A 26,988-nucleotide genomic window follows, 5' to 3' on the forward strand; every position below is an offset into this window, starting at 1 on the left:
AGACATAACCAAATAAAACAAGAAATCAGGATGAAATAAACAAACCTACAATCAATAAATGAAGAAAATAATTCCTGAATATCCCAGAGACAGCAGACAATATCAAAACATATTAAAAAAAACAGGACAGATAGCTCCAGAAAGCAACCAAAATAAAACACCAGATGACTTTCTGGTAGAGGAAAAGGCACTTCATAGGGAATTAAAAACTCTAATGTTCAGGGCTCTTCAAGAGATGAATGAAAACATAGGCAAAAATAAGGAAAAAATAGACAAAATCATGGAAAATACAGACAAAATCAGGGAAAGCACAGACAAAGCAATGGAAGAATTCAGGAAAATAATGCAGAAACAAAATGTTAAAATAAATAAACAGCTAGGTATCATACAAAAATCCCAAAGATAAAAAATCCAATTTCAGAAATGGACGGTGCATGTGTGTGATCAGAGTTCCAGAACAGGATGAGAAAGCGGAAGACTCAGAGGATCATTGCAGATGTGCTGACAGAAAATTTCCCTAATACCATGAAAGATGAAAAACTGACTATCCAAGAAGCTCAACAAACCCCATATCAGATAGTCCCCAAAAGAAAATCACTAAGACTTATCATAATCACACTCACTGAAGCCAAAGACAAAGGAAGAATTCTGAAAGCAGCTCAAGAAAAATGAAAAGTCACATACAAAGGGGACACTATAAGGCCAAGCTCTGATTATTCAACAGAAACCATGCAGGCAAGAAGGCAATGAGATGACATATATAAAGCTTGAAAGATAAGTATTGCCAACCAAGAATAATACATCCTGCAAAAATCTCACTCAAATATGGTAGTGAAATAAGGATGTTTCCGGATAAACAGAAATTAAAGGAATATATGAAAACCAAACCAAACTTACAAGAGTTATTAAAGGGAGTCCTTCAATGAGAGAACCAACATCAGACAATAACCTGAATCTAGGACACAGAACAGCATCAGCCAGATACCAACCTAGGTAATGAACTCTCAATGAGAAAACAAAACTAAAAGGTTTACAATAGGGAACTAGGGAGGTCAATCTGTAAATGACAATAATATCAGATTGAAAAAGAGGGAATAAATGGTGTAGGTATAGAACTTTCAAATGGAGAGGATGTCCAGGCAATATCAAGTAATAAAAGACTGGTTTAAACTTAGGAAGACAGCAGTAAATTTCAAGGTAACCACAAAGAAAGTTAGCAAACCTACTCATCAAAATAAAGAAAAACATAAGACTTAGTAAACACGAAATCTATAAAACCGAAAGAAATAAAAAAAAAAAATCACATACAAAAGGAATTCAGCACAGAAGAGTAAGAGGAACAAAGGAAATGTCAGCACCACAAAAAAAAAAAAAAAAAGCACTACAAAATGACAACAGTAAACTCACATCTATTAATAATCACACAGAATGTAAATGGCTTAAATGCACCCATAAAGAGACAGTGCCAGAATGGATTAAAAAAAACAGGACCCATCAATATGCTGTCTACAAGAGACACACCTTAGAAACAAAGGCATAAATTTACTAAAAATTAAACCCAGAAAACCCAGTGCCATCGAGTCGATTAAAAAGGATGGAAAAAAAAAAAACGAAGCAAATACTATCAAAACAGAGCAGGAGTGGCAATATTAATCTCTGATAAAATAGACTTTAAAACAAAATCCATCATAAGAGACAAGGAAGGACATTATACAATGACTAAAGGGCAACCCACAAAGAGGACATAACCACAATAAATACGTACACACCCAACAGCAGGGATTCAAAATACATAAAACAAACTCAACAGAACTGAAAAGAGAAACTGACAATGCCACAATAATAATAGGAAACTTCAACACGCCACTCTTGGGTAAAGGACAGAACATCTAGAAAGGAACTCAACAAAGATACAGAAGATCTAAAGACCACAATCTACCAACTTGACCTCATAGACATTTACAGAACACTCCAGCTGCCAGCAGCAAAGTACACATTCTTTTCCAATGCGCATGGGACATTCTCCAGAATAGGTCACTTCTTAGGTAACAAAGTAACCCTCTACAAAATACAAAACACTGAGATAATAAAAAAATCTTCTGTGATCATACCATCATCAAGGTAGAAATTAATAGGAAAAGCAAGGAAAAAAAAATCAAATACACGGAAACCAAATAACACCTAGTTTTAAAGCCACTGGGTAATAGAAGAAATAAAAAAATGAAGTAAAAAAATTCCTAGTCTCAAACGAGAGTGAAAACATATCATACCAAAACCTTTGAGACACAGCAAAGGCAGTGCTCAGAGGTCAATTTATAGTAATAGATGCACACATCAAAAAAGAAGAAAGGGATAAAACGTTAGCTATACAACTCAAGCAAATAGAATGAGAACAGCAAAAGAAGCCCACAGCTATCAGAAGAAAGGAAATAATAAAGATAAGAACAGAAAGAAATGAAACAGAGAATAGAAAAACAATAGAAAGCATCAATGAAACCAAAAGTTGGTTCTTTGAATAGATCAACAAAGTTGACAAACCATCGGCCAAACTGACAAAAGAAAAACAGAAGAAGAAGCAAATAACCCAAATAAGAAATGAAATGGGGACATGACAAGAGACCCAACTGAAGTAAGAAGGATCAAAACAGAGTACTATGAAAAACTATACTCCAACAAATTTGAAAACCTAGAGGAAATGGACAAATTTATAGAAACTCACTACCTACCTAAACCAATACACACTGAGGTTGAAAATCTAAACAGAACCATAACAAGAAAAGAGATTGAAAAGGTAATTTAAAAACTCCCAACAACAACAACGAAAAACCCTGGCCCAGATAGCTTCACTGGAGAATTCTACTAAATATTCAGAGAAGAAGTTGAACCCGTACTACTCGATTTCAGGGCATAGAAAAGGAAGGGATACTTCTGAATTCATTCTATGAAGCCAGCATAACCCTGATACTAAAACCAGGCAAAGAAAGCACAAAAAAAGACAATTACAGGCCAATATCTCTCCTGAATATAGATGCAAAAACTCAGTAAAATTCTAGCCAATAGAATTTAGCATCATATCAAAAAAATAATACACCACAACCAAGTGGTATTCATACCAGGTATGCAAGGATGGTTCAACATTAGAAAATAAATCAATGTAATCACATAAATAAGACAAAAGAAAAGAAACACATGATCATTTCAATTGACACAGAAAAAGCATTCAATAAAATCCAACACTCATTCCTGATAAAAACTCTCAATAAAACAGGTATAGAAGGGAAATTCCTCAACATAATAAAAGACATATAAGTTGGAATTGACTCAATGACATGTAACAACAACATACAAAACCAACAGCCAACATCATTCTTAATTGAGAAAGGCTGAAAACACACCCCCTGAGAACAGAACAAGACAAGGATGCCCTTTATCATCACTCTTATTTAACATTACGCTGGAAGTCCTAGCTAGGGCAATAAGGCAAGAAAAAGAAATAAAGGGCATCCAAATTGGCAAGGAAGAAGTAAAACTATCCCTATTTGTGGATGATATGATACTATACATAGAAAACACAAAGGACTTCACAAAAAAGCTACTGAAACTAATAGAAAGATTCAGCAGAGGAGCGGGATACAAGTTAAACACACAAAAAGCAGCGGGATTCCTACACACCAGTAAAGAGAACCACAAAAAAGAAATCAGGAGAGCAATGCCATTCATAATAAACCCAACCCATTCATAATAAGAAAAAAAAAAAAACCCTAAAAAATAAAATACTTAGGAATAAATCTAACCAGGGATATAAAAGACCTACACAAAGAAAACTACAAAACACTACTGCAAGAAAACAAAAGAGACCTACATAAATGGAAAAACATACCATGTTCATGGATAGGTAGACTCAACATTGTGAAAATATCAATTCTACCCAAAGAAATCTACAAATACAATGTAATTCCAATCCAAATATCAACAGCATTCTTGAATGAGATGGCCAAATACCAATAGCATTCTTTAACGAGATGGAAAGAATAATCGTTAACTTTATATGGAAAGGAAAAAGGCCCCGGATAAGTAAAGCACTACTGAAGAAGAAGAATAAAGTAGGAGGACTTACACTACCTGACCTCAGAACCTACTAGACAGCTACGGTAGTCAAAACAGCCTGGTACTGGTACAATGACAGATACATTAATCAGTGGAACAGAATGAAGAATCCAGATGTAAATCATCCATCTACAGTCCCCATCAAATGGGGAAAAGACAGTCTTTTTAACAAATGGTGCTGGCATGAAACAGGATCCATACCTTACAGGAAACACAAAAACTAATTCAAAATGGATCAAAGACGTGAATATAAAATGAAAAACTATAACAATCATAGAAGGAAAAATAGGGACAATGCTAGAGTCCCTAATACACAGCATAAGCAGGATACAAACCATAACTAACAATACACAAACACCAGGAGATACACTAGATAACTGGGATCTTGTAAAAATTAAATACTTACGCTCATCAAAAGATTTCACCAAAAGAGTGAAAAGAGAAACTACAGGCTAGGGTAAAACTTTGGCTATGACAAATCTGACAATGGTCTGATCTCTAAAGTTTATAGGTAAATCCAACATCCCTACAACAAAAAGATAAATAGCCCAATTAAAAAATGGGCAAAGGATATGAAAAAACACTTCACAAAAGAAGACATTCAAGTGGCTAACAGATATATAAGAAACACTCAAGATCACTAGCCATTAGAGAAATGCAAATCAAAAGTACAATGAGATACCATCTCACACTGGCATTACTGGCACGAATCAAACAAACAGAAAATAGAAAATGTTGGAAAGGCTGTGGTGAGACTGGAACTCTCATGTACTCTTATGTACAACCATTTTGGAAAACAATATGGCCCCTCCTAAAAGGCTGGAAATATAAATACCATATGATACAGCAATCATGCTCTTAGGAAGATACCCTAGAGATATATAGAGCTGTCACATGAATCGACATATAGCACACCCACGTTCATTGCGGCATTATTCACAACAGCAAAAAGATGGAAACAATGTAAGTGTCCATCAGCAGATGAATGGGTAAACAAACTATGCTATATACACACAATGGAATACCTGCAACAATAAAGAACAATGATGAATCTGCGAAACATCTCACAACATAGGTGAATCAGGAGGGCATTTTGCTGAGTGAAATAAGTCAATCGCAAAAGGACAAATGCTATATGATACCACTATTATAAAAACTTGCAAAAAGTTTACACAGAAAGAAACAATATTTGATGGTTATGAGGGAGGGTAGGGGTGGGGAGGAAAAACTCTTAACTAGACGATAGATAAGTGGTAACTTTGGTAAAGGGTAAGACAGTACAGAATACTGGGGAAGCCAGCACAGCTTGACCAAGGCAAGGTCATGGAAGCTTCATAGACACATCTAACCTCCCTGAGGGACCAAATTACTGGGCTGAGGGCTGGCGACCATTGTTTCAGGGGATATCAAGTTCAACTGGCATAGTATAGTTTATAAAGAAAATGTTCTACATCCCACTTTGTTGAGTAGTGATCATTGTCTTAAAAGCTTGTGAGTGGCCATCTAAGATATACTCCACTGATCCCACCTCTTCTGGAGCAAGGGGGAATGAAGAAAACCAAAGACACAAGGGAAATATTAGTCCAAAGGACTAATTGACCACAGCACCACAGCCTCCACCAGACTGAGTCCAGCACAACTAGATGCACAGTGGTTAAGCACTGGGCTGCTAACAGAAAGGTTGGGAGTTCAGTCTACGCAGTAGCTCTGCAGGAGAAAAACCTGGTGATCTGCTCCCTTAAAGGTAACAGCCAAGAAAACCTTATGGGGCAGTTCTACTCTGTCACATGGGGTCACTATGACTCAAAATCTACTCAACTGATCCTAACAACCAACAATACTTGTAGCTAACTGTTACTCCCTAATCTGCTGGAGTTGCCATGGGAACGTATAGGTGCCTCTTGAGTTGATTTTCCTTTCCGCATATCTACTGATACCCTCAGTTAGAGTCTGTTTGTTTGCAAGGAACTAAAATCAATCAGGAGTTTTAAGGAAGGAGGTTTATGTTTCCTTCCCTTAATCCAGATTCAACTGCTGGAAAATGTGCTTTAAACAACAACCTCTAATTATCTTTTTTTCCCCATCACTTTGCTCAAACTTTCTTTTCTTTTAACAAAAGAAAATTGTCACTCTCCACAGCCTCTTATTAGGATTGTTTTCTTAAGTACCATCTTACCTTAATTTCAAGCGCCATAGCACCACCCTGTATAGGTAACTTGCTGGTAGCTGTTTTCGCTGCCCCACTGGTTGTATAACAGGATGAATAGCCCCAACAATATACCCTTTAAGATAATAGTCTTCCACTTTTGTTACTATATCCAGAATTGAATTTATCTTGATGACTTCTGGGTTTGATGAAGCTGAAACATCAAAAGCAAAGCCAAATCTTTTCATTCACAAAATTGGGTTATACATTATTTCTATCTCTGTGTGATGAGAGTCATGAATAGGAAAAAATATCCATGTGGCTTAACCTCAAATAAAATTACAATAACATGTATTATATATTGGTACTTTATTTCAGGAAAAATAAAAGCTGACTTTACAAACTAGTAGATCTATAATATAATAGATATGTCTTAAAGTCAAAATAAAATGCTTTATATGCTTTTTTCAGTCAAGACAACTATAGAGTTGCTATGAGTCAGATTTCACTCGATGGCAATGGGGTTTTTATTTCTCAAGATTTCATTTGCATGACCATATTTCTAGTAATGGATATTGAAGACATACATTAGAGAAGAAATATTAATTTGAAGATTCAGTATTTTTGTAATAATGCTGACAAGATGATACATAATTCTTTAAGAATAAAATTCGTAATGATCTAAAAATTAAAAATGGGAGCAATGGCATTTGTTAAGGAGGAATCGTGATACGCTTTCTTATTCGAATTAATCTTCAAAAACACCATATTTTAAATTTCTCAAGGAAGCTAAAAATATGATTTCTTATGGACCTTATATAAATGCTTGAGTAAAATAAATGAAAAGTAAAGACATTCAGAAGTTCTTTTTAATGAGTAAAAATTCTAGATGTAGAGGGAATTTAAGTGCAAAATCAATATGCAATTGAACCATCCCCTGTAACAGGGCAAATCTGTAGAAACAGTAGAATAGTACAATCTGTACGATCTTTAAAATAGTACAAGGAAAAGGGTGTATTATTTGGGGAAAAATTCTTAATGTTCCAGCAATAATAATTAAAAAACAAAAAGACAACTCTTTTTTTTTTTTTTCCTGTAACAATGTTTTTCATTTTTCTGGAAAACAATCAAGAATTAATATCTAGAAATAGCCTGCAATCTGATCATCTCTCGAGTAACAGAACATACGAAATGATTTCCAGATAGGGGCAGTGTTGGTTTTTAGTCTTGCCTCAGTGTGGTCAGTGGTGTCCAGCAAAGAGCTGCTGCTGATTGCCCCAACACAGGAAGGAGGTTAAGAAGCAGACAAGGAAGAAGGGTCAGAGGAAATTCCTTCCTCCCCTGACATTAATACGCATGCGATGGAAAAGAAATCCACCATCAGTTGGTATTCACGCCAAGTTCTCAAATTAAAATAAAGCACTCAACAGAAAAGTTATATAAACCAGGATGAATTCATTTCCTCCAATTTTTCATCCTCTCTTGGACTTAAACTAATATTCTGTTTACAATACATTCTTTTCATCTTTATGAATAGGAATGAAAACAAAGAGAAAGAACGGTCCTGGACTTTGAATTAACAGCTGGACTTCATTGTAAACAGCCCAGCCCTGCCTGGTTGGTGTGGCAATCCACTTGGTGGTTCATTTGGTTGTATTCTTTTCAGTATTTTGACTGTTAGCTCTGATTTCTAAACAAAGGAACTGAAAAACTATAAAATAAAATGGAATAAACCCTGAAGAGTAAGGAATGAAACATAAGTAAACTTAGTTTTAGAATTACATACTAATCCTTCAAGAATTTAAAGAAAATCCAATCCTTTAATGCAGCTACTTGTTTACTGCAGAGAGTGGAAAAGATTTAGCACAATACAAAAGGACCTTCATGGTCTGGCCTCTGCCTACTTATTCAGCCTCAATTCTTGTCATCCTGCCTCTTGTAAGTCTTGCTTTGGCAAGCCTGAACTTCTTGGAGTTCTTGACCCTGCTACACTGTTTCGATGTCACTAGGCCTTCCTTTCCTTCCCTGCTCCGGATTACAAGTTAATCACTCTTTCCTCTGTGCTGCTGGTACTGCTCTTAGTGCCCTTATCAGACTGTGTTATAGCCATTTGTTTATATGTCTGCCTCTGCTGTTAGACTGAGAATTCCTTAAGGTCAAGGAATTTGTCCGATTCGTCTTTTATGTCTAACATGTTCCTTAGGTGGTATATTTAGTTGGAGATACTGTTTATAAAAGGAATGAAGGGGTGAAATTAATGCATAGAATGAGGTAAAACTATCCACGTTGGCTAGTGGAAACAAAAAGGTTACGTTACTAAATTCAGGAACAATTGTGTAAATTATCTAGGCCTCGTAGGAGAGAGACAAAACACAAAAAGACAGAGGCAATGTTGTGGAATTACTTTTCATTCTTTTGATCGTAAAAGTGAGGGTGGTCAATAACCTAGTGACTATCCCACCAGGTAGAGTTAAAGGCTATATTCATTTTATGCTCTAGCATAAGGCCTCACCTTACATTAATTAAATTACAATGAGAAAAATCACATTGCAATGAAGAGAGGTGAAGCTACATAAAGTTTGATTAGCTCTATCTTGGGGTGAGATCTGGAGGGGAATTTGGGAGAGGATTGTACTATGGAAAAAGAATGATATCACAAAGGGAAAGAGTGTGGTTTGTATTTAAAAGGGTTCACTTGAGCTTGTGGGCTTGGGAGGGCTTTGGATATTGCTGGCCTTGCTTCTCTTGCTGACTTTGGTTGGAATCACTGTGATGTCATGTATTGTTTCACTGATCTACTCTGACACCAGTGCTTGGAAGGAAACCTCACAAATCAAGAACTCAGGATTGGGAAAAAGTGTACTCTCCTGGTGCCATGGGTTCAAGTTCAGAGCAATTTAGGCAGCCCGATACTCTGCTCGTTCTCTGTGATCTTGCCACCATCCCAGAGAGTGGAGCAATACAGGACACAACACAACACATAAAGGGCACTTAAGAAGTGCTTCAGAGAGGCACTTAGGATGTTACTACACATAGAATATTTTAAAAAATGTTTGCAGTTATTCTGTATTTTCACCAGATGCTCAGGAGTTAGCAGTTAATATTCTTCTACTCTTTTAGTTCTATAGTAGCACCCTCATCATTAAAGATTATATGTCAAAGATCTTTTTAAGCATAATGGCATCTGGTTTATTGGTTTAAAAAGACACGATATGCTACATTCCTCAAAAGTGATACAAGGAAAATAAAGAACTTTGATACTTTCCTAGCAAATATACTTGATTATACAGCAAAACAAAAAACCAAACCTGTTGGCGTCGAGTTGATTCCGACTCATAGCGTGCATAGCGAACTGCCCCCATAGAGTTTTCAAGGAGCACCTGGTGGATTCGAACTGCTAATCTTTTGGTTAACAGTCATAGCTCTTAACCACTATACCATCAGGGTTCCCAATTACATAGCAAGGTATATTAAACAAAAACTTTAAAAAAAGTGAGTGAAAGTGTAAGAAATTTTAAAGCTTATTCTGAAAATATTATTTACTTGACAAAAGTGGAAGATGAAAGTACATAGATTGTGGCTGAAAACTTACAAAAATATTGGTGGGGTGAGCATTTCATTTTTGTGAAAATGTATCTTTGTAAATTATAAAATTCTATATAAGAATAAGGTGTGTGCCTTGATTTGGAAATCCTCTTGGCATTTTAATGACCATAGGCCAGGTGATAATTATGATGCGGATATCACTCAACGGCAGTGGGTTATCGTTACATGAATGAAGTTGGTATTTTTTTTTAATAATCATTTTTTTTATTGTGGGAAAACATGTATAACAAAACTTCAATTTTATAATTTTTAAGTGTGCAATTCAGTAGCAGCATGTATAGTCACAATGATGTACAGCCATTTCCACTGTCTATTTCCAAAACTTTTTCATCACCCTAAATAGATGCTTTGCACCCATTAAACAATAACTCTCCATTTCCCTCTCCTTCAGCCCCTGGTATTCTCTAATTTCTGTGTCTATGAACTTGTCTATTCTAGATACTTCATGGTTCATACAATATTTGTCCTTTGTGTCTGACTTATTTAACTTAGCAAAATGTTTTTTTTATAATTTTTATTCTGCTTTAAGTGAGAGTTTACAAATCAAGTTAGTCTCTCAAAAACCCATATACGCCTTGCTACACACTCCCAATTACTCTCCCCCTAATGAGACAGCCCACTTCCTCCACTCTCTCTTTTTGTGTCCATTTCTCCAGCTTCTAACCCCCTCTCATCTCCCCTCCAGGCAGGAGATGCCAACATAGTCTCAAGTGTCCACCTGATCCAAGAAGCTCACTCCTCACCAGCATCCCTCTCCAACCCATTGTCCAGTCCAATCCCTGTCTGAAGAGTTGGCTTTGGGAATGGTTCCTGTCCCGGACCAACAGAATGTTTGGGAGCTATGACCACCGGGGTCCTCCTAGTCTCAGTCAGACCATTAAGTCTGGTCTTAAGAGAATTTGGGGTCCACATCCCACTGCTCTTCTGCTCCCTCAGGGGTTCTCTGTTGTGTTCCCTGTCAGGATAGTCATCGGTTGTAGCCAGTCACCATCTAGTTCTTCTGGTTTCAGGATGATGTAGTCTCTGGTTCATGTGGCCCTTTCTGTCTCTTGGGCTTGTAGCCGCCTTGTATCCTTGATGTTCTTCATTCTTCTTTGATCCAGGTGGGTTGAGACCAATTGATACATCTTAGATGGCTGCTTGCTAATGTTTAAGACCCCAGACGCCACTCTTCAAAGTGGGATGCAGAATGTTTTCTTAATAGATTTTATTATGCCAATTGACTTAGATGTCCCCTGAAACCATGGTCCCCAGACCCCTGCCCCTGCTATGCTGGCCTTTGAAGAATTCAATTTATTCAGGAGACTTCTTTGCTTTTGGTTTAGTCCAGTTGTGCTGACCTCCCCTGTATTGTGTGCTGTCTTTCCCTTCACCTAAAGTAGTTCTTATCTACTAATTTGTGAATGCCCCCTCCCACCCGCCCTCCCTCCCCCGTCTCGTAACCACAAAAGAATGTTTTCTTCTCAGTTTAAACTATTTCTCAAGTTCTTATAGTAGTGGTCTTATACAATATTATATTGGAAACCCTGGTGGCGCAGTGGTTAAGTGCTACAGCTGCTAACCAAAGGGTCAGCAGTTTGAATCCACCAGGCGCTCCTTGGAAACTCTATGGGGCAGTTCTATTCTGTCCTATAGGGTCGCTGTGAGTCAGAATTGACTTGATGGCACAGGGTTATACAATATTTGTCCTTTGCAACTAATTTCACTCAGCACAATGCCTTCCAGGTTCCTCCATGTTATGAAATGTTTCACAGATTCCTCACTGTTCTTTATCGATGTGTAATATTCCATTGTGTGAATATACCATAATTTATTTATCCATTCATCTGTTGATGGGCACCTTGGTTGCTTCCATCTTTTTGCTATTGTAAACAGTGCTGCAATAAACATGGGTGTGCATATATCTGTTCGTGTAAAGGCTCTTATTTCTCTAGCATATATTCCAAGGAGTGGGATTGCTGGATCATATGGTAGTTTTATTTCTAGCTTTTAAGGAAGCCCCAAATCGATTTGCAAAGTGGTTGTACCATTTTACATTCCTACCAGCAGTGTAGAAGTGTTCTAATCTCTTCACAGCCTCTCCAACATTTATTCTTTTATGTTTTTTGGTTTAATGCCAGCCCTGTTGGAGTGAGATGAAATCTCATTGTGGTTTTGATCTGCATTTCTCTAATGGCTAACGATCGTGAACATTTCCTCATGTATCTGTTAGCTACCTGAATGTCTTCTGTAGTGAAGTGTCTGTTCACCTTTTGCCCATTTTTTAATTGGGTTATTTGTCTTTTTGTAGTTGAGTTTTTGCAGTATCATGTAGATTTGAGAGATCAGGCACTGATCGGAAATGTCATAGCTAAAAACTTTTTCCCAGACTGTAGGTGATCTTTTTACTCTTCTGGTGAAGTCTTTGGATGAGCATAGGTGTTTGATTTTTAGGAGCTCCCACTCATCTAGTTTTTCTTCTGCATTGTTAGTAATGTTCTCTATACTGTTTATGCCATGTATTAGGGCTCCTAACGTTGTCCCTATTTTTTCTTCCATGATCATTATCGTTTTAGATTTTATATTTAGGTCTTTGATCCATTTTGAGTTAGTTTTTGTGCATGGAGTGAGGTATGGGTCTTGTTTCATTTTTTTGCAGATGGCTATCCAGTTATGCCGGCGCCATTTGTTAAACAGGCTGTCTTTTCCCCATTTAACTGTTTTGGGGCCTTTGTCAAATATCAACTGCTTATATGTGGATGGAGTTATGTATGGATTCTCAATTCTGTTCCATTGGTCCATGTATCTATTGTTGTAACAATACCAGGCTGTTTTGACTACTGTGGCGGTATAATAGGTTCTAAAATCAGGTAAAGTAAGGCCTCCCACTTTGTTCTTCTTTTTCAGTAATGCCTTATTTATCCGGGGCCTCTTTCCCTTCCATATTAAGTAGGTGATTTGTTTCTTCATCTCATTAAAGAATGTCGTTGGGATTTGGATCAGAATTGCATTAAATGTATAGATCACTTTTGGTAGAATAATTATTTTTACAATGTTAAGTCTTCCTATCCATGAGCAAGGTATGTTTTTCCACTTACTTAAGTCTCTTTCGGTTTCTTGCAGAAGTGTACTGTAGTTTTCTTTGTATAAGTCTTTTACATCTCTGGTAAGATCTATTGCATAATGTTTTTAAGGTTCATGCATGTTATAGCAGATACCAGAACTTCACTTAAGTTGGCTTTTTTTTTTTTTTCACGTTGAGTAACTGGACAGGTAAAAGTCAACAAATTGTTCAAGGATCACTTAAAGAAGAATGAGTTCTGGTCATTGCCTGGGAACTTTCCAATGGTAACCTTGGGCAATATCAAGAAAGTCCCAGTATCAAACTTACTGAATAGATTTCTACTACTTGGAAGAAAAGCCCAGCACTCTTTTAAGAAATGCTGTGTTATTAACTGTGATCATTAAGATTGTGTATCACCTTGGGTAGGCCATGAATCTCAGTGGTTTGGCAGTTACGATGTAGTTTGGCTGTTGTATAATGATGTAATCATCTCTATTATGAGATCTGATATAATGTGATCACTTTCATGATGGGATCTCCTGTGAGAAGCCAATCAGTTGAAGGGGAGTATCCTTGGGGGTGTGACCTGCATCCAATATAGGTAGAGTTTCTGGCAAGGCTTGCATTTTTGCTCGCTCTGGATCCTGCAGCTGGCTCCTGTTCACCTGGCCTACAGTTCTTGGGACTTAAGCTAGCAGCTTACCTGCCCATTTTGGGATTTGTGGCCTCCACAGCCTGTGAGCCAGAGGGCTATTGTCTGGCCTGCTGGTCTTGGATTTACCAGCCCTTTTTATAAGGGTAGGATAGCTACATGAGTCAGGAGAAGCCTTCAGCCTAACCCAAGGACTTTGGACTTTCCAGCCTCTACAACCATGGTAGCCATTTCCTTGATACAAATCTCTCTCTCCCTTTATATATCTAGATGCTTCACTGGTGTTGCTTCTCTAGAGAACAGAGCATTAGACACTAGCACTGTTGACAGCTCAGGGGACATTACTGTGTGGAAAAATGGGGACATGATAGCTCTGAGTCTGAAAGTGGTTCAGAAGATTTGGGCTGAATGTGAACAAGTTTTAGGAATATCTTAACTAATTTATTTCACTTAATTTTTCCTTTTTTATGTATGTACAAGATGTAACAAAAAAATCTATGTTTAAAAATGTCTAAAAGAGCTTTTACCATAAATAAAAAATACAATTCCTAAGTGATAAAAAAAAAATAGTAATAGTTTAGTTGGTAGCATTTTTTCTCTCTTATTGGTAAATAAAGTAACGTATTTTATAATCAATGGTACATTAATCAATGGTACATTAGTCAATGCAAAATGGTAAACTGTATACAAAAGAAGTGGTTGTTAATACATTGACTAAGAAAATGAAGATTTGAAAAGCTCTTGGTTTGGTCCCGAAGTTTAAAAAAAGGTTCCAAAGTTAAAAAAAAAAAATCTAGCAGGGATAAATTCAAAATTCTTCCCTTAAATTTGAAACACAGAATGAGGGAAGTCTGATTTAACATATGTCCATTTTTTTGGGGAAAAAAAAAATCATAGGAGTTTTACCTGACCACAAACTAATTAAAAACTAAAAGTTTATCTAATGTGTTTGTAGGCCATTTGAAGGAAAACTGCCTCTGTGGGAAGGAGGCTCACTGAAGTGTGCGCTGAGCAGATCATCATGGGTGTAGTCTCTCCTTGGGAAGGTACTTCCCTTCCCTATGCCTCAATTTACTCATCTGTAAAACGAGGATAATAATAGAATCTACCTTATGGGGCTGTTAGGAGGATTAAATGAATTAGTATTTTTCCAAGAAAGTATCTGGCACATACCCATTGCTGTCAAGTCGATTATGACTTATATAGTGACCCTATAAAACAGAGAACCATCCCATGGGATTTCCAAGGCTTTAATCTTTGTGGAAGCAGACTGCCACATCTTTTGCCTAAGGAGCGGCAGAGCACTTAACCATTGCACCACCAGGGCTCAGCTGTCACAAGTTTTGGTTGCTTCCTTGAATAAGGCCCTCTTCTGTGAAAGACAGGTGCACACTATTCCAGCTAAGAACATTGGGCTCTGAAGTCAAATTGCCTGGGTTCAAATCCTAGTTCTGACATGTATTAGGTATGTGATCTGAAACAAGTTACTTTACCTCTCCAAGCCTCAGTTTCTGTATTTGTGAAACAGGGATGAATAATCATATTCACTTTATAGAGTTGTTTTGATGGTAACTATAGAACATGAGCCTAGGCCTGGCACAAAGTGAACACTCAAATATCAGCCATGCAACCTGTCTCTTGGTGGTCTAGCTCAGAGAACAAAGTTTGAGATTAGTTTGTCCTCAGAGGTAAGTTATTGTTGGTTTAAAAATCCAAAACATGGCTCCCAGTGTGTGAAACTCTAGATCCGAGATCCATAACTTACACTCAAGATTGGGGTTCCCTAACTGACAATGATCTACTGCACTGAGTCCCTGTCTCAAATGCCCATAGTCTGATAAAGCCAAGAAGAGAGCTGAGCTGGAGGAGGCTGTGGGACCTGGAGAAAGCTCAAAGACCCATCTAAAGAGTACAGCAGTTCTAGCCAGTGCTGCCATGTGGGGATGGGGGTCTAGTGTTACTGGATCTTCTGATTTTTAAGAAAACCCAAAAATCTAGATTATTATGTAATTTCTCCCAATTTTTACATGTTGTTGTTAGTTGTTGTTGAGTCAATTTTGACTCATAGCAACCTCATGCGTGCAGAGTAGAACTGTGATCCACAGGGTTTTCAAGGGTTTCAGAAGCAGATCACAAGGACTGACTTCCGAGGTACCTCTGGGTGGGTTCAAACTGCCAATCTTTTGATTAGTAGTTGAGCACTTAACCATTTGTACCACCCAAGGACTCCTCTCCCAGTTTTGAAAAGTGACAATCCAAATATTTTAACACACTGTACACACCGAGAACTGTCTGAATGCTGAATGTGACCCATGATTTGTTGGTTTGTGACTTCTGCTCTAGGTCACCCCAGGGATTCTGTAGACCAGAGCCTGCCCAAGTCTGGGCCAGGCCACTTAGACCATCTTAGATAGTGTCCAGCCTCCTGAGACACAGAAGAAGTGATCAAATTCTTCCTCATTAATGGAGATAGTAGGATGGTGGTGATGGGGGGCTGAGATTCACTCTATTAACAAGCTGTTTCTTATTCTGTATTTCGACTTGCATTAAACATGTCCCCATTCAAGAAAAGTAAAACAGGAGCAAGAAAACAGGAAAAACCAATCTGGGAACTTTGTTGAGAACTTCCCTCCATGTAATTTCCCTGATTCTCAATAATATTTTAAACTGTGCCGAAACGAGACTGGAAGGCTGTTTGGAGCTTGCTAGGTATGCAAACCTGATTCGGCTTAGAGATGAGAGAAAGGTGAGAGCTGTGCACGTAGAGTGAGGACTTTTAATCAGTGCTCACCAGAGTGAGCCACAATAGGCTGTGCCTGAGGCCAAACCCTTGATCTGATGTCCTTACACTGGGGCAGCAATATCAGAGGCTCTACCTTTTAAAAAAAAAAACAACTTCTACCTTTTAACCACTGGAAATTCAGGGGGAGGTAGTGGTTGTTTTGGCTAGAATTTGAATAGCACAGGTGGTTAGCACCAGCTGCAAGCCATCTTTCTCTTCTTAGCTCCACGACCATCAGCAGTGCTTTCTTAGTTTTTTGGGAGAAGGAATAAATGGTGGTGTTCACAGAGCTAATGGATGTGGCTGGTTACTGTGTCACTGACGCTACCTGATTTGTAAAAGGTTTATTACGCCTTACAAGGCTATTGTGAGGAACTGATCACAGGATGAATGAAAGCATTTTTCAATTTATTTGAAAATTATACAAATGCAAAGTAGATTATTTAAATTAAAATTGGAAATGCTGAAGGCAAAGCAACATTCTTTCATTTATTCTAATAGTTTCAAAGTTAAAAATCAACAGACTTTTTTTCAAGCTCCTTTGCTTAAAAAAGCTTCATGGACAAAGATCAAATTTTAAAAATAGAAAAAAAATATTTCAGTATAAAGCAAACTTGTTCAATAACAAAAGCTTTGCTCTGATGATGTAACTCTACGGAAATATTTCAAGGTATACGTTTATCTAGATGTTCTTTCTTCCAGTTTACCTCTAAAGATTGGTATATATTTTCGAAATATTTATGAACCACTGTTTCCTTATCTAAAGATACATTGTGCAAACACTGGCAAGGAATTTTACAGTATTATTTTCAAAAGGGAACATAGTGAATTTCCATATTATATCTAGTAATTATAGTGAAAAATAGAAAGAAACATATAAAGAAAACCAATTGTCATTGAGTCAATTCTGACTCATGGTGATCCCATGTGTATTAGAGTAGAACTGTATTCCACAGGGTTTTCAATGGCTGACTATTTGAAGGAAACCCTGGTGTAACTAAGTGCTACAGCTGCTAACCAAATGGTCAGCAGTTCGAATCTGCCAGGCGCTCCTTGGAAACTCTATGGGGCAGTTCTACTCTGTCCTATAGGGTTGCTATGAGTTGGAATAGACTCGATGGCACTGGGTAGGTGGGTAGACTATTTGAAAGTAGATTGCCAGGACTTTTGTCTTAGGTACCTCTGGGTGTACTTGAACCTCCAACCTTTCAGTTAGCAGCTGAGCATATTAACTGTTTGTACCACTCAGGGACTTCAAGTAACATTCACCAAATGCATATATTGTGCCAGGCACTATGATAAATGCTTATGTGCCCAATTTTAATTAGTCAATTTAAAAAACTCTATAAAGTAGGTATTATCATTATTCTCAGATGAGGAAACTCAAGGAACAGACAGATGAGGTAACTTGTTCAAATTGCTAGTAAGTAAATGGTAGGGTTGGAATTGAATCCAGACAGACAGACTGTAGAACCATTATGCTGTAACACATACAGAAAAGTAATACTTCGTTGATTTGGATCACGTTAATTCAGATTTTGGGAAATTTCAGACAAGAGCTGGGCTAAAGCTGTGAGATGATAATAAATAGTTAAGCAATTTAATATATGATGTTAAAATGAGTATCTTTACTTAACAAAATGTTTTAAATCACTTAGAAACATAAACTACTCTATAAATAACATTTGAATTGTAGGTTATTTTTGTTTTCAATGAAAGCTTCCTCTTTCTGGTAACCATTTAACTGAAGTAATATAGTGGTATTTTCTGCAGATTTAAGAAAGATCAAATTATGCCTATTTCAAACCCCTGCGGCCTCACATTTCCCTGCTGCGTCCCTCAGAAGCTACACTCCATCCATTCTGCTTTATTTGTAGGTCCCCGGACAGATATAAAAATTTCTCTCACTTCTGACTCTTTGTATGTCCTGTCTTTCAACCTCACTTGCCTTTCCCTCACTTCTTAGTCTTTTTTTCCTTAAAACTTTTCCCTTTTTTTTGAGAAATGTAACATACCAAAAAAAAAAAAAAAAAAAATGCACAAAACATACTTAAAACTGCCAACTTGGGTAACCACTGTCCGATGAAAAATTAGAAAACGGTTAGCGCTCCAGAAAATCCCCTTTTGGAAAATTTGGCCCTTTCCAGTCACACCCCCTCCCCACCCCACTAAAGGTTCCCACTACCTTGACTTTTATGGTAACCACTTCCTAGCTCTTCTTTTTAGTTTACCACCCAAGAATGCACCCCTAAACCCGATGGTTTGGCCAATTTTTGAGATTTATGTAATTGGAATCATACAGTATGTACTCTTGTGTCTGTCTTCTTACCCTCATCATTACGGTTATGAGATTCATCTTGTGTAGTTGTAGCTTGTTCATTTCCACTGCAGTGTAAGAAGCATCTAGTGGCACAAACAGTTAAGTGCTCGGCTGCTAACCAAAAGGTTCGCAGTTCGAACACACTCAGCTGCTCTATGGGAGAAAGACCTGGTGATCTGTTTCTGTAAAGACTACAGCCTAGAAGACCCTATGGGGCAGTTCTACTTTGCCACATGGGGTCATTATCAGTTGGAATCAACTCAACGGTACCTAACAACAACATAGTAGGGATTCGCAAACTACAGCCTGTGCTATGGCGGCTTTTGAGTTGCAATGGCAGAGTTGTGACAGAGACCCTATGATTGTGACCAAATCATTTGCTGTCGAGTCCATTCCAACTCATAGTCCTCACACATACAGGACAGAGTAGGCTGCCCCATAGGGTCTCCAAGGAGCGGCTGGTGTATTTAAATGGCCTACCTTCCGGTTAGCAGTGAGCCCTTAACCACTGTGCCCTTAGGGCTATATTTACTATCTGGCCCTTTACAGAAAAGTTTGCTGACCTCTTCAGTATAGTGTTCTATTGTGTAAGTACATCAAATTTGTGTTTCCATTTTGTTGCTCTTGGATTTTGGGGTTGTTTATAATTTTTGGTTATTACAAATAATGCTTTGATGAATGTTCTTATATATGCCTCATGGTACTCAAGTGCGCACATTTCTTTTGGGTACATCTTTTTTTTTTTTTTTAATTTTTATTGTGCTTTAAGTGAAAGTCTACAATCCAGTCAGCCTCTCACACAAAAACCCATACACACCTTGCTACATCCTCCCAACTGCTCTCCCCCAATGAGACAGCCCGCTCCACTCTCTCTTTTCATGTCCATTTTGCCAGCTTCTAACCCCCTCTACCCTCTCTTTTACCCTCCCGGCAGGAGATGCCAACATAGTCTCAAGTGTCCACCTGATCCAAGAAGCTCACTCCTCACCAGCATCCCTCTCCAACCCACTGTCCAGTCTAATCCATGTCTGAAGAGTTGGCTTTGGGAATGATTCCTGTCCTGGGCCAACAGAAGGTCTAGGGGCCATGACCACTGGGGTCCTTCTAGTCTCAGTCAGATCATTAAGCCTGGTCTTTTTACGACAATTTCGGGTCCACATCCCACTGCTCTTCTGCTCCCTCAGGGGTTCTCCGTTGTGTTCCCTGTCAGGGCAGTCATCGGTTGTAGCCGGGCACCATCTAGCTCTTCTGGTCTCAGGCTGATGTGACCTCTGGTTTATGTGGCCCTTTCTGTCTCTTGGGCTCGTAATTACCTTGTGTCCTTGGTGTTCTTCATTCTCCTTTGATCCAGGTGGGTTGAGACCAATTGATGCATCTTAGATGGCCGCTTGCTAGCGTTTAAGACACTGTTGGGTACATCTTCAGCAAGATAGATAATGACAGTTTTGTCCAAAATGGTTGTGTCAATTGATCAATACTTGGTATTACCAGTCTTTTTAAACTTTAACAATTTTGGGTAATTATTTTAGGGGGAATCTTCATTTCTGATTCTTTATTCATCTCCTACTGACTTTTTTAATTTAATGCATTTTTTATAGTGATGTGGAAACCCTGGTGGCATAGTGGTTAAGAGCTACAGCTGCTAACCAAAAGGTCGGCAGTTTGAATCCACCAGGTACTCCTTGGAAACTACGGGGCAGCTCTACTCTGTCCTACAGAGTCACTGTGAGTCGGAACCAACTCGATGGCAACTCAATAGGACAGAGTAGAACTGCCCCATAAGGTTTCCAAGGAGCGCCTGGTGGATTCGAACCACAGACCTTTGGTTAATAGCTGAACTTTAAACCGCGATGCCACCAGGGTTTCCATAGCTTCTGGTAGCCCCAGAAATTTCTTGGTTTGTAGTTGCAGAATAACTCCATGGTTACATGGCCACGTGTTTATCTCTCTGTGTCTCTTCTTCTCTTTTATAAGGACACCACTTAGTTTGGATTAGAATCTGCCCCATTCTGATATGATCTCATGTTAACTTATAAAATCTTTAAAGATCCTATTTAAAAACAAGGTCACTTTCACAGATGCTAGGGGTTATTACTTTAACATATCTTTTTTGGGAGACACAATTCAGTACATAACAGTTCTCTAGTATTTAAAATTATTAACCAATTCTTGCTTTTTGAAATCCTCCTCTTCCTTTGGTTCTCTGATACCACACAGTCCTGATTGTCTTCATTACTTATCTTTTTGTTGAGTTGTCCTCAATTGGCATGCCTTGAAGACTGAGCCCAAGACTCTCAAGCTCTGCTCATATTCTTTCCCTTAAAAACTTTATCTGTTTCAATTCCTCCTTGAAATTACCATCTCCAGCTGTGCATCTTTAGCTGCCTCTGCCAGGATGTTCTGCTGACACCTCAAATACAACATGCCTGTAACAGAATCGCCGTTCCACCACATACTGACTGCCTTTGGGACTCCTCCTTCCACAGTCACTCAGGCTCAGAACCAGGAAGTAGTCCTGGATTCCTCATTCCTTTTGTCCCTTCACATCCAGCCAGTCACAGGCCAAGTCAGTTTCTCCTTCATAAAGACTCTTAGATCTACCACTGTGTTCCATCCTATTGCTGTTCCTCACATGCGGGTCCCCTTAATCATTAGTCTTGACTACTGTAATCTTCTAATTTTCTCCTCATTCCCTGCCTCTCCCCATTGTGATCGTGCATTACCCAGTTGCCATGGAGTCTACTCTGACTCATGGTGACCCCACATGTGTCAGAGTAGAACTGTGCTCCATAGGATTTTCAATGGCTGATTTTTGGAAGCAGATCACCAGGTCTTTCTTTCCAGGAGCCTCTGGGCATTTTCCAACTGCCAACCTTGAATGCCGCTAAGCACAGTTAAACTGTTGCACCAGCTACGCACCCTGCAATCCAGCATTACTTTTCTTAAAACACTTCTCTGCACCTATCAACTACTTGTTCAAAAACCCTTTATAGTACTTACTTTTCATAGAATTGAGTTTTTAACTTCTCAGGCAAAAAGTCAGGGCCTTCCATAATCCTTTAGCTAACTGTTCTATTCACTAGCCCTTGAACATACCTCAACTTCTTAATCTTTTTCTGCTTATCTGATCCCTACTTTTTCTTCAAGGGTCAGTTACAGTGCTAACTCAAGTTCTAACTAAATTCAAATCAATTTTCTCTTTTTTCTGACACCTTTTGTACCACACCATTTCCTCCTCTTGTACCTTCTATCGTAATTGTTCATTTATTTATTCATTCATTCATTCCACAAAATTTACTGACCCTGGGTCATGTGCCAACACTGTGACAGACACAGGCATGCAAAGACGGGTAAGGTACAGTTCCTGACCTTGAGGAATTCATGATCCTAATTGGTACAGTTTGTCCAATTAGAATATAAAATACTTGTGGGTAGAAACTATATCTTATTCCTCTTTGTATTTTCAGTAATTATCATCATCTTCTAAAGAAAACACACATAGTATATATTCATTGCTGCTAACAATGATGATGAAAGACAATGAGAATTTCTTGCTCTAATAGTAATGAAACAAGGTAGAGTCTAGTAACTTTTTACTCAATATTCTCTTACGTAATTCTGCTAGAAATTCAAAAAGAAGCTATTTTCTGTCCTTATGTTGGATCTTTAGTATAGTAAAAACTCTTTTCACTCATAAAACTATAAATGGTCTAAAAATATTTAAGAATATTATTATCCAGAGAGTTTTTTGTGAGTCTACGAGGAGGTAGACTAACCCTCACGGAATATTTTGCAAAATTCGCTTTTCATTAAGGAATTCTGTAATCACACACATGCAACACACACCCCACACACTCTCATAAACACACCTTTATAAATATACATTAGGAAATCTCTAGACAACTTCAAATTTTCACTGATAAGCAGGAGTCAAAAGCTATTAATGAATTGTTACCTTGCCATTAGATGTTGAAAGAAACCATTACATACAATAACCCTGAAAACTTATTACAAAAACCATAATAAAACCTCACTAGTTTTTTTTTTTAGAGCAGTTAGGAGATATGAGATAATGCTCCAGGAAAATTTAGCCTACAGTTACAAGAATTTAAGTTTCTTGAGGGCAGGGGAGTATGTTTTAGATTTCTTCTGTAGTCCCTAAAATACCTGGCAGGGGACTGCACACAGGAAATACTCAACTTTTGTCGAGTTACAGTTGTACAAATGAGTAATGTTATGGCTAGGATAAGAAAAATGTGCATGAACCCTTGAATTGGACACACAAATAAACCAATTATTATCACTGATCAGAGGGGAAATGCAGGAATTATTTTAATGACCTCAACAAGTTGGTCAAAAAGTTTTCATGAAGGGGCTAGGTTTTGAGGAGGAAAGAGCCAGTTTGTCAGGTGGGAATCAGAAGGTGTTCTTATAGGAGAAATAATGATAGTTAACTCTTATTAATTGCTCATTAAGTGCCAGGTACTTTTCCAATTAAATTATTGTATGTTATTTTATGTAATCCTTAAAACAACTTTAGAATCTCCATTTTACAGATGAAGAAGCTGAAAGATAGCAACATTTACTAACTTGCCACAGTTAATGAGTGAAAGAGCCTAGATTCTGAACCCAGCAACTTTTACTCCAGCCATGCTTGCTTAATGATTATGCTATTATTTCTCCCTTAGAGATGTAAAGAAAGACTCAAAGGGGGTGGGGGGCGGGTGGGAAAGGAAAGAAAGAACAAGTATGGGAAGGGAGAGAGAACCAAAAAAAAGGGAGAGAGAGATAGGTATAAATTGTTTTCTGGGTGGAGTTTTGAGGGTAAAGGCAGAGAAAAGTAGAGAGTGAAGTGGATGACAAATGAGTTTAGCTGTAATAAAGGGGGTAGTTTTGAAACACTCTGCAATTAAATAAAAACAACATTTCTTTCCCTAAAGTAAATATGGAGTCCCTGGGTATGTAAACAGTTAACGCACTTGGCTGTTAGACAAAAAGTTGGAGGTTTGAGTCCACCCAGAGGCGCCCTGGAAGAAAGCCCTGGCATCTACTCCTGAAAAATCAGCCATTGAAAATCCTATGGAGCACAGTTCTACTCTGACACACAGGGTCGCCATGAGTCAAAATTAATTCTATAGCAAACGAGTTTTTTTTTTTTTAAAGTAAGTATATCATTACAGAAAATTTATGCAACATTATCGGAAACGTACCTATAAAATGATGACAGAGAGAGATAGAGATAGAGAGAGAGACAATAGAAGGTGGAACTGAATGGTGAAATAAATACATAGCACTGGGAGTTTCAAAGGGTCTCCACACCCAGCCCTGCTCTTTGGCCTCTGTTTGGAAAAACTGAGGCAAAACCGGGAGAGAGCAAACTCATCGTGAGCATAGGCAGCTGTCACCAGGCCATTTTGCTTGCTGAAAGGTTGCTCCTTGCATGGTAGCCTCTGGGAGGCAGGAGGTGTCACTATTCAGTACTCCCTATAACAATCCCAGAACAGAGCAACCGATGCTACAGAGAGGGCTGGCACTTTTTAACCCAGCCTTGACTCCTCTTGGATTTCTGGAGTGGCAGGTGGAGGTCAGAGACAACAGAAGAGAGGCAGATAAAGTATGACCTGGAAAGTGGTTTGTGGAGCTGGGCTGGTACTGAGCGTCCTGGCTTTTCAGGCAAAGGCAATAGGAAAAAAGAAAACATGTGGAAGAGGTGGAGAGAAATGGGGCAACAAGAGACAAGCTGCCTGGATCAAATAGGAACCAGGTGCAACTTTAAAACACATGCTTGCTTTGTGTCCAACATTTGCATGCTATGCCCATACTTAAATGATACAGCAGCATTTTCATATGGAACATGCTATGAACTCCCCAGACACCTACAGTGGAAGGTAGAAATTATATTCCTTTCACAAAGAGAAAGGTTTCTGATAATGACAAAACCAGAATGACTTCTGAAGAAAAATGCAGATTTTTCTGACTCAAGGACCACTGCACTTAGACAAATTTGTTTGAGATGGTTAACATCGTTTGAAGGAGATCAACCAGAAAAACTTTTCATATTACTTTAAGCCCTGTGATCCTCTGGTGGATTGTGCAGATAAACAGCAAATCTTAAAGTGCAGATCAAAATGGACCTGGCCTAAAATTTTATGAATGGACAAGGTTTCTTCAGGTTAAGAAGAGTGTCTGTTTGTGTCCTGCAGATTTACAGAAACTAGTCCCTGAAAAATAACTGACAAGGAAAACCAATTCAGCAAACATAGTAGCATATCACAAGTATTTTCTCAAAAAAGGTTTTTGGAAAAGTACAGAAAAAATGCATATGTTTCTCTGGCTACTTCTCTGAGTATCACCATTATCTTAATCCACTTTGACTTTCATAAATAAAAAGAAAATGAAAAATATTAACATTTTTCCTTTGGTAGCCTTAGATAAAAATGGAAATGCGAATATCTTAGCAGTATATGTATGTGATTTTTTGTATGTTGCAGGGAGAGAGTTTGTTTACTGGCCAGCTCAGTTTCTGACAAAGAAAAATGAGCTGCTCTTGCCTCTCATACAAAGATGCACTGTTTCCAGAGCAAACAAACAAACAAAAAAAAAAAAATAGGGAATTTGCGTGGAAATTGAAAAAAAATTAAGATATTACACAGCATGATCATTTAGTTAGTATAAAATTTCTATGCACTGACAGAATTTGTGGCTTTTTGGAATTAAAAGTACAACTGTGTAGTAAGAATTTAAATTATCATCATCCAGAAATTCTAACAAAAATTTTCATTTTTAATATCTCATAATTAAAGATGTAGTTCTGCTTTTTAAAAGGTAAATTTTACTCATGCAGTTGTACAGTGTTCTAAAGTTTCCAAAAGAAGAGAGGCAAAGTATCTGTGAAGTCGAGCTGCCTCTGATCCTTCCACAGAGCTGCCATCTGGGCTTGTTTATTTGTGTTTCCAACTTTCTGGGACAGGGAGTTTCTCTGTTAGAGACAGGGCACCGAGCAAAGGAAGTGTCTTACAGAAGCCTAACTTTTTTTTTTTTTTCTTTTTAACTCTATTTCAAACTTCAAGTTTGGTTTGGACAAAAATATCAAATGATTAGCACACTTACAAAAATTAGCATACTTGGGAACCTCAGATTGTCTTAGCAAACAATCTTTCACAAGATTCAATAATATTTCCTACATGCTACGTTCTTGTGCCTTTTAGACCTTTTTCAAAACACAAACTGTCATTAACGCTATGGCTGTGACCTGGAAAGGGAACATTTTTCGTGTACCTTTGTATTTCACTTGAAAATGAAAGAAATATTTTCAAGCAGTTTTTCTAATTTTATAGAGTACTATGAGCCCTGTTACAAAAACAAAGCAAACAAAACAGAACAAAAAATCTTTCAAGATATAATTGAGGAACAAAGGATTGTTGTTAGATTAATTATACAATCTGATTGCGAAAAACAGCCTTAAAATTCACAATTAAAAAAATATTAGTAGTCTCTTATCTTTGAAACATTTCCTTTAACAAATAAAATAAAAGCAAAAAGTACCTTGTAAAGTAAAGTCCAGCAATACATATTCGTAAGCAAATTCTGTCTTTGTTTCCACTTGCGGTCTCTTCAGGGTAGAAAATATTTTTCCAGGACTGCTATCATCAGGGTCTTCTAGCTTTCTAAGTCCGCACCCCATGGCAAAATCTGTAAGGAATTAAATTGCAGGAAAGGGGAGGGAGAGCAGCAAATTCTGTTGTTTAAGCTGCAAAAAGAAAGTTACAGACTTAACTGCTTTGATTTGGTTTTCAGCTGAAGCATAAATACCCAAAAAGAAAACTTTTGGGTCCAAAAAAAAGAGCTGAAGACTTTTTCTATCCATTTTTCTGTAAAGTCGTTGAACCCATGATGGAGCTGCAGCTCTGGGAGACTGGGCTTGATTTTAGAGAAACATGCAAGCTGCTACAATTTAGCAGAGAATTTCCATGCCACGTCAATTTACAGCCAGCCCCCTACCAGAGTTCTGTCGCTTAGGGCACCAACAATGCTTTGTCTATCCCAGTTGGCTGGGTGAGAAAGAGGTGTCCAAAAACGGAAATAAAAAGGCAAAAGTGCAACTTGGACGTAATTATCCACCAGTAGAAGATATATTCAGACACAGTGGCATACAATCCTCTTTCTGTTTTTTTCTCCTCCCTCTTTCCTGTGCCCACACTCCTTTTTCTCTGCTACTACCAAGAAAGCAAAAGGACACACACACACACACACACACACACACACACACACACACACACACACACGGGGGGGGCGGGGAGAAAAAGAGAGAGAGAGAGAGTCCTGATCAGAG

General features: G+C 38.0%; 1 protein-coding gene across 1 annotated transcript in view; it reads right to left on the minus strand.

Moving 5' to 3' along the window:
- RFTN2 (raftlin family member 2) overlaps nt 1-26,891 on the minus strand; it is a 96,664-nt gene extending 69,773 nt beyond the window's left edge. Inside the window, exons 1-2 of the mRNA XM_049888904.1 lie at nt 26,202-26,891; nt 6,284-6,467 (exon numbers count right to left, since the gene is read on the minus strand). Coding sequence (XP_049744861.1) covers nt 6,284-6,467; nt 26,202-26,340 — 323 coding nt within the window. The 5' untranslated portion in view covers nt 26,341-26,891. The remainder of the gene's footprint in view (nt 1-6,283; nt 6,468-26,201) is intronic.
- Nucleotides 26,892-26,988: the final 97 nt, after the last annotated feature.

The sequence above is a fragment of the Elephas maximus genome, chromosome 6 (assembly GCF_024166365.1).
Source record: "Elephas maximus indicus isolate mEleMax1 chromosome 6, mEleMax1 primary haplotype, whole genome shotgun sequence".
NCBI classification, from domain to species: Eukaryota; Metazoa; Chordata; class Mammalia; order Proboscidea; family Elephantidae; genus Elephas; species Elephas maximus.